This window comes from Lepisosteus platostomus, chromosome 28 (genome assembly GCF_059453375.1).
Source record: "Lepisosteus platostomus isolate fLepPlt1 chromosome 28, fLepPlt1.hap1, whole genome shotgun sequence".
NCBI classification, from domain to species: Eukaryota; Metazoa; Chordata; class Actinopteri; order Semionotiformes; family Lepisosteidae; genus Lepisosteus; species Lepisosteus platostomus.
The window spans coordinates 1287523-1296891 of record NC_142638.1 but is presented as its reverse complement, the minus strand read 5'-3'; the positions used below and the strand labels follow the sequence as shown (position 1 = coordinate 1296891).

At 42.5% G+C, this 9369-nt stretch overlaps 1 protein-coding gene across 2 annotated transcripts in view; it reads right to left on the bottom strand.

Moving 5' to 3' along the window:
• Positions 1-1220: 1220 nt before the first annotated feature.
• Positions 1221-9369, bottom strand: part of LOC148638531 (tumor necrosis factor receptor superfamily member 16-like) — a 51639-nt gene continuing 43490 nt past the window's right edge. The window contains exon 6 of one of the 2 annotated variants that reach the window (XM_088622742.1): positions 1221-3291. In XM_088622742.1, the coding sequence (XP_088478868.1) occupies positions 2984-3291 (308 nt within the window). In that variant the 3' untranslated portion in view covers positions 1221-2983. The remainder of the gene's footprint in view (positions 3292-9369) is intronic. The other variant, XM_088622743.1, reaches the window with a different exon arrangement.

Genomic DNA, 9369 nt, shown 5'->3' with positions numbered 1-9369 from the left:
GCCTCAGATTAAACTTGAGATTTTCCTGTAGCTGAGACACAAGCCCTTCTACTTCTGAGCTGAGCACTTCTATCCTTACAGGCCAGGCCACAGTGTGTTAGGTTAAGTTAATATGTTCCCTGATCTTAGATGCAGATTAGCATTAAAAGTCAAATACAAGGGTATGTTTTTTGGGAGAGTTCTGTACTGCACTGTTCTTTGCTGGATTGTTGTGCCTTGAATACTATTTGTTTGCTAACAGAAAGCAAACAACTTTCATGTGTAAGATGCTAAGTGATCTCTTACAGCAAGGCCAGTATGAAAATCCTGTCAAGTAAACATCACGCAAAGCTGTGCACATTTAAATGAATCATCTTTTGCTAGGAAAGCTTTGCTATGGGTTTTAAGAAAATTAAAGGCCACAATCCAGAAGGTTTTCTGGGTGTTGTTAAACTAAATCTTTTAAGGCTTCCTATGTTAAAGGGCTAAACTGATCCTTATTTAACCTTACTGAAACCTTTTGACTTAGTGAACTGCAGACCTCAAATTGGGAAACATGAGTAACAAGGTATAAAACCTTATCTGATCTGTTGCTATTTTATTTTATATCTGCTATTTATATCCGTGGAAATATTTTTGGCCACAGATAACTGTTTTTTTCTTTATTTCTATTTTGTTTTCCACTTCCCAGCAATTGCTTTTGGAAACCTAGTTATGAATGAGGTCTTTGCACAAAGAAATTGAACCCTGAGAAATACACACCCCTGAATTTAACTTTCAAGCTGTTATTGAGGCAATGTGTGTATATTATACTGTACATTTACAGTTTGCCTGGTGTCATACTGACTAGAGGCAGCACAGAGGATCAGAGAGAAGCCAGTCTTAAGCAATGTGTAACACAACATTTCCAACTTTAGGCAGAAAGCCTAAAGTCTGCAGGACACACTTCAGAATTCAGGTGCTCCTATACACTGTAACCACACCCCACCTACAGATTTGCTACATGTGTATGTTGCCTTTACAGCTTTTTGCCTGAGCAGGACAAAACCGCCACACTACACACATACTGGTTAAAACTGCTTCTCTAATCTATTCCGTACTTTTCAACACAGACCATATGGCAAATATTAGGAGTCTCTTACTGTGGAGCATTCTGAAATGTATTCATAACCTGTATGACATGGTTTCATTTTGACATTTCCTACCCACATGCAGATTATTTATGAACTAGCATTAATTCCTTTTTAATTTTTTTGTTTTAGTGCTCATACAAGAGCTGCATTAAATAGGCGTTTGATCTCTTTAATGGAGTCTATGAAAATGGCAGGCTGGGGAGACAGCTCATTGATTTTCCCCTGTCTTAATTGTCAGGTTCTACCAATTATGCAGTCAGGTGCCTGTTATTATATTCCATTAAGATCAACAAATAAAACTTAGAATTGCCAGGGGGGGCAAGAGGGTTCCCCTTGCTCATCTTTCATCAGCAGTCTCAACTGCACCACCGATTTCTGCATGACACAGGCACACAATCTGTGTTTTCTGTCTGATCCTCTGTGTTGCCGTTTTAACAGCAAAGCGTAAGAAAACCGATTGTCTGGGTTTGTATTGCACTCAAGCACCTGCCACTGTGGGCTGCTTGAAAATTAGTCCCATAACTTGCTGCCTTGGAGAGGCAGGGGAGAAACTCTGATTCAGATTAACTGCGATATTCTACCAGTTGCATATTCAAGCTACAGAGCCCCCAATAACTTGTAAATCAAAAAAATAATTAAAAAAAAAAACAGAAGGAGACGTGGCACAACTGTGTATGGTCCTCGGGATTCTCAAGTCAAGGCAGTAGAATCTGAGCTAGATCTTGCACAATCTGGCATGGGCTAGCTGGCATTCTCTTCTCAATCATCCTTGCATTGTCACGATGCTTACAGTCCTGCCACACTGCCAGTTATATGTCCATCGTCTAGCACACTGGAGATTCAGCCATGGTATGTATTCAATATGAGTGCCAATATGACAGACATCTAGTCCTGGAGGGGGAGCTCCTTTCCCACTATCAAATGCTGGACATTGGCCACTTGTGTCTAGTCTCATAAGATGGCATAGTTTATTTTACAAAATATACAAGTTAATGGGATTAGTATATGTCTAAAGTGAGCACTAAAGTATACTTCTAAAAAAATAACAAAGATGGCAGAGTGGGGGAGGGGATGGCTTTGATTGTTTCACACTCACTTGCAGGCTTTGATTCCACATTTCCAAATGGGGTTAAAAAAAGCCAAGAACCAGAATCTGTTAGATTGAGTGGATGGGGGAGACCCCAACCTCCCTGAAAATGACAGTGAAGGGGAAAGAACACAGGGAGGACGGGGCTCAGAAACAGCCTGGTTGCAACCACAGGTTAGGTTATACAGATATGGTGGCAGGTTGTTATTCACAAGACTAACGAAATACAGGGGTAGAGGGGTAGAACAGACCCCCCCCATTCTTCCTGTGTCGTGGAAAACACAATGGGAGGGAAATGCTTCAGGGAGGGTAGTGTAGATGATCGAGTCCTAAAAAGACTCATCAAAGAGGCCTAAGACTATGACTATGATGGTTATGGTTAGCTATGGCTATAAACATGAACATGACGACTGTAGGATGCGATAAGTCACAGTGTGGTGACTCTGGATATCTGGATGTTTCCTGTAGGGCCAGGGGAGTCATGTCTTAGGGACAAGGAAAGCAGGACAATACTGAAAATGGATGCCTCAGTGCACTCAAGTCTTTATAAAGCAGTGGCAGGGTATAGGGTAGGAGGGTTACGTGGGATGGGTTAAAAGAGGGGATTCCAGACTGAGGAATGAGAGGGAGGTGTGGACTGGGAGGGCAAGGCCATCTACTAGATCCTTCATGAAAACACCACCACCCTCCCAAATCAACCATCGGAAGGGAATTAGTTGCCCACCCCCTTCCTTCCCACAATCCCTCCTTCCTGGGCCCTGCTGGATAACACGCTGCTCCATGCTCAGACCATCGAGGTGGCCGTGGGCTCCGGCCGCAGGCTCTCTGCGATGTCCTCCCTCTTCATCTTGCGCAAGGCAGTGCAGAGGGCATCCAAGGTGGCACAGTCCTTGCTGGCCCAGTCAGACAGCAGAGCCCGCACGGGATGCTCCTCCTGCCGGAAGGTGTTGATGTGCTCCTCCTCGTATCCCAGCAGCCCCGCCAGGCTGCACCAGTCCGTCTCCTCCTGGGCGCCCACGTTCAGCAGCTTCTCCACTTCCTCCTGCTTGTGGGGTGGCAGGCTGGGGTAGGACCCTCCATCAGTCTTCACTACTAGGGAGAGAGGGTGAGAAAATTAGCCCCCTGAGATCAAGCTGTCAGTGCTCTGCAATGAAGCAAGGGCACAAGTGGAAGCCACACCAGAAAGTGCATTGAGGACGGAGAACGTGATATTCTTTATATAGTGATATAGGGATAGTGGGTTCCTAAAACAAGCTTCCCCCACATGTCTTCTCAGGCCTGTTCCCTTGGGTCTTCAAGAAGCAGCTGAATGAGATCCTTAGATCCTTAGATCAAGCTCCTAGGAACAAAGTGCCCCATCCTTACAGCCTGTAACCTGTTCTACAGAAGCACCTGTGCGAAAGAACTGTCACTGAGGAGCTATTGGGATGGAGCAGGATCCAAAAGTTCCCAATGTACAAAACATCCATTTTACATCCCTGTTAAACAAAAATAAAAATGTTTGTACTTCCTTATTCTGAATGTACAGTCAGACATTTTCCCTATGTCCATAACTTCAAAGAAAAGCTTTCGCATCAGAAATCTGATCATATTGCAGCAGAATCCTATCGCATTCTACAGATCTGGCGATTCATGTTCATGTTTTAACAGATATTAAAATGCAAGCTGGCTTGGGACTGAGATCCAACACATCTGATAGCATCTGCCACTGTTCACTGATCACACTTAATTTTTCTGGAAAAATTACACTATGATACAAATGAACAACATTAATACATTATTATTATTATTATTATTATTATTATTATTATTATTATTATTATTATTATTATTATAAAACTACAGTTAGTTTGAAAACCTAATTATATAAAGGTCTGCTTGACATAGACCCCACACATTCAAAAATATGTTGGCCAGCTCTGACATGGAAAAATAAAGCAAAACTGTATTTTTGGTGTATAAACAAAGCAGTGTCTGGTGCCCTGGCATTTTTCAGCTTGATCCAATGAAAGTTAACCTTTATATTGTGGGCGTTGAAATGAGTAGGTTGAATTTCTGCAGGTTTGAAAGACTCTGCAAGACTTTCTTCTTTAGCCTTTTCTGGTTTTGATCAAATCTACTCCGTGGCATTATTTTTTAAAAAGCCACAAGAATTTATTGGGATTTAAGAAGAATGTAAAAGACAGGAAAAATTAGAAATTTGAGGTTAGGATATTAAAATTTGGTATGCCACTTAATCAACAACAACAGAATAGCCCACATGGATTTATTTCCCTGCAATGATGAACTTGGAACTGTAATTATTAAATGTACCACTGGGGGCTCTATTGATTCAGGTATCTGATCACTGTTTTTTAAAATATTTAAAGGAGATGGACAGATCTGAAACTAAGGTTGAAAAACAATCGAGAGATGATTTTATATAGTAGGTTCATAGTGAGAGTAGTCAAGAGTACAGTTACAAGTTTGATAGCGGGATGAAGAGAAATTGTACTTGAGCAGAGCAATTAAAATGCAACTAGGACTGAGGTTGGATTATTTATAAGGTGAATATGCAGCTGAAATATAGGAATTCAGTTTAGAACAGACCTCCCCTGAGAGTTCTCCTCTCTCACTCATCTTTCTAAAGAGATAAATTTAACTGCAGTGAGAGTCCATTGAAAGATTTTCCCTTTAAGGAAAAATATTTTAGTAATCTTTTTAACTTTAAGCCAATTAATCACCATCCCTCTATGTACCGGTAGGAGTCACAGAGGATTCACCTACTCTAAACACTAGACAAGCTTTAGTTAGGTCTGAGACATAGTGTCAGGCTGTTGGGTTTTGACCCAAGCTGCAGTTCTCAAAATGGAAATAAAGAAAGTTTAGATTTCTAGCTGAGATTTCCAATAATATTACTGACATTTTGAGTTTTGTACACTTGTTGAATGGAGGACCTGGAGGAAACCAACACAAACATGCAGAGAAAACATGATGCAGATACTGCACTAGTAGTTGAACCCAGGGCCCCAGCACTACAAAGCAGTGATGCTAACACTGTGCAGCACAGTAAACAGACTGGTATCTATAAAATATTTACTAACATTAAGTCTTTTTTTAGGCTGGGGGAAGGTAGGTACCATTACATTTTTCCAACACTGGCAGAGACCTGTAAAGGTCTGGGACTTCCAGCTGCCAAGCCCACTGTACCATCTCTGTCACCGCACAAAGGTCCGTCGGTCATTGCCCACTGCACGGGAAATTAAGCATTTACAGAAAATCTTCTGTACAGGGCTGGAGCATTTCTTTTCAAAACTAGTTCTGGTGTGCTTTCATCATGGCGTGGCATTGACTGATGTCCCTGTTTTAATCTGTCAATCGCAGAGCAAAGGATTCACCTTGGAACCCAAAGTAAAAGCAGATTTATAAACAGTTGCCTGAATCATTGAACTAATTACATTATACATGAAGAAAATGTTAGCTGGTGAAAAAATGCATACAGTAATTGCTGAACTGATTAATAAATTAATGAATTGCTGGATGGACCAGTACAAAAATTAGCATTGATTTAAGAATTTAATCAGAAATTGGTAAATGAATCAACTATAGAACTGCATTATAAATAAATGAAGTTTTGAGTCACAGGTGGGCTTCTGTAAATTGTACCCAGCCGAACTGAGAGTACATTTTACATAGAATTTAAGACCTAGCAAAGCATTTCATTTTGACAGTGTAAAACAGGTTCTTCAAGGCATGCTCAAAATTGTTTCAAAATAGTTCATCCATGGCAGTGTGTAGTGAGTTTTTTGTGCAATTTTGAACACCGTGGAACACGTCCAGCGTGAAGAATCATTAGGCAGACATCAGAGGGATTGCATGCCTTTCTGAAAGAGCCCTGGAGCTGTTTGCAAAAACATTACACACCCCTCCTTGAGTTTTCTGGACTACTTTTCACTGACAGGGATCATATACCAAAGCCTCTGTTTGTTCAAAGGGATCAGTTTGTAAGATCAGGACTGGAGTTCCTTTGAGTCAAAAGGCATATCCTGCAACCCTGATAATTCGGGGTTGTAATATCAGCACAGCAAACAGAGGAGGGCACAGCAGATTGACAGGGAGGGGAATGGCTCTGTTGAGAAGGGAGCTGTACTGAAAGACTGAGTGGCTCCTGGACATGAGCTTGAGTTGGCTGCACCCCTATGGTTAAACGCCAGAGATACAAATTGGCACCTTTCCAAAAGTATAGAATTGGCAGGAAGATAAAAGACTTTCAAACTGAAGGGGATGTTTGTTGCTATTTAAAGGATTGTGCAAAACTTCTTTCTCAGCATGTGGAATGACTGAGATTTCAAACCTATCTTGGGCACCACAGGAAATTAGTATTTGTGGTCAAATTTTAATGCTTTAGAATGAATAATTCGAAGCAGTCTGAGCATTAGCACGGCTTTAAAATGGATACTTCCAAGAAAGGCCACGTGTACGGTGTAAATTGAGTCCTGTATTTCAGTTATTGCTGTTTTTATGTTTGGGCTCATGTCATTAGTAAAACAGGATTCCAAAAGCTGTGGTGCAGAACCAGCTGTGCAGCACTGGGCTGAATGGGTGGAAAGGGATTTCAGAAGAGCCCTGATACATCCTGGGTGCCTGGGAGCTTGTGATACCAGAAAAGGGGCCATCATTCCTCCATTAATCCTGAAGTGCTCTATAGCTCCACACACGAGCCATCTTTCCTTCAAGCATGATGATGAAATTACTTGCACCACTACAAAGGCTGTTTGTAGAAGAAGTCTGGATTGATTGAAAATCGCTGAACACGGAATAATGTAGAAATAGAAGATGAGGTTTTGTTTTTTTGAAAAAAGGATATTGCAAATAGGCGGCGTGGTGTTACAGTGGTGAGCGCTGCTGCCTCACAGAGCTTGCATCCTGGGTTCAATTCCTGGGGTGCTACCTATGGCGAATTTGTATGATCTCTCTGTGTTTGCATGGGTTTCCTTGGGGTTAAATGACTTGGAAAAATTGACACTTTTGTGTGTGTGTGTGTCTGTTTGCGACTGGAGTCCAGGGTGTGTCCCATCTTGAATGCCCGGACAGGCTCCGGCTCCCCTGGGGCCCAGTACTGGATAAAGCAGTTAGAAAATGAATGTATGGGATGGACATGCAAATACAGATGAAGGATGATGGTTTGATATCACTAAGCGGGATCTAATCTTTACCAGTTATTATTGACATGATTTTCTATGAATGTTGTTGGGCTGCATTAAGCAGCTGTAGGCTTTAGGAGGAAATCCAGGGATTTTAACACTTTACTCTGTGGAGAGCTGTGGCTGTGGAGACACCACAACCACTTATTAGCACCTATTAAACACCCAGACACCCCCAAGCCCAGGCCTGTCATGAATAACAAGGCAGGACTGCTGGGAGCAGATAGGCCTGTGCAGTGTCAGAACGCACCTGGTAATGAGCAGGCCTGTGAGCGGCTCTCACACACAGGATCCCCACAGCTCACCACTGCTTCACGGCCAGGATTAGCAGCTGGAGCTGTGGCTGCCTTGGTGCATAGACTTTAAATACCCATGAATAAGAATCCAGGGCTTCTGAATGTGCAGCATTACTGAATCGCAGGCTGACTGCAATATATTTTTTAATACAGCAAGGTTTCTTCATGCTTGATGGTGATGCCTTTCCTCTTTGCTTTAATAGTGTGTTTCACGTGAAATTTGGTAACAGTCCTCTGTAACTGCTAGAATGCCAAAGTTGCATGTCTGCAGGCAGTGGTGACTGCTAAGCTACAGTATCTCAGCAACTTTTCACTTTCCAGAATTAAGCTGTGGCTCTGAAACTGAAAGTGTTTGGACATTCTGGGTGCACCTGTTTCCTCCCAGAGTCCAAAAACATATTGTTACAGTAAGTAAACTGGCTTCTGGGAAGATTGGAACTGGTGTGAGTGTTTGCTTGTCTGTGTTTGTGTCTGTGCGTCTGCCCTGTGATGGGCTGGCATTCTGTTCAGAGTGTATCCTCTCTTGCGCATGTTGCTCTGGCTTTGCTGAAGGAAAAGAGACTTGCGGATCTTGATTTTCTCTCCTATAACTTGGACCACAGAACCAGGATGCAAAATTAGTCAACAAGAAGTAGTTGCTCTAAGACTCGAGGACAGCAGAATAGTCCAATGTCTGTTCTGTATTAAAGGACAGATATGGAGTTTTGTCATGTCTCTGTAACCCTACAGTACTTCCAATTTATTTGACATTCACACCCTGGGAACACAGATAGTATCATAGGCTTGTGAATGGGAGTAGGAAAAATAATACAACTATAGGAAAAAAAAGAACTATTGAGATTCTTCTTGGACTGAAGACATCCTGCAATTTATCTTTTCAGAATGAAAACTGAAGTGGATCAAATTGCAAGGAATTGGGTGTCTTACCTATTTCCCAAAATAGTCATAAAATTGTTATATTTGCTTCCCTGCTGCTGCTAAATAAGGAAGGGAAGGAAATATTGGAAATATGAGCAATCATGAGCCATTCATCCATAAGCAAAATCAAAATCATTTCTGTCCCCGGTAGACACTGGGTCAAGCTGTACTGCAGTAAAACAGCTCCGGTTGTGGAGATCAGCCTGCCTGGCGCTGGGAGTGGGACCCCCTGTGATTATGTGAATCCGATCTCTCTCAGCTGTCCGGGTTGTGCAGGGACTCTTTAACAAGCCCTGTGGGAGGTTTATACACCAGATCACAACATCCAGGGCTAGACCCCCATTTTATTCCACATTTCACATTTTTCATATTTCACCTTTCATATTTCACATTTTATATGCCTCAGGGATTTTTTCCTGTACAATTACAGCTGACTGCTATGCCCCTACACAACACTGGTTCGAACCTTTCTTATGTATTAAATTTCAGTTTTTCTCTGTTTATATACAATACTGTAACGCATACGGCCACCAGTGAGTGTGTAAGAGCCGTCTTACCACAGCGGTGACATCACCGCCCTTCCTGCCCTTCCCTGGCCGCTGGGCTGGGGGGAGATCTCTCTTTAGCTCAACAGGCTGGGTCCCTGTTGAGTGACGCCGGAGGCCCAGGTTCAAGTCCCCAACGGTGGGGGGCCGACCTGATGCGGCAGCGGCAAGGGCGCCCACGTGAACCCCCAAGCGTTACAATACTCATGCTGTTTCTTGCTGTATTGT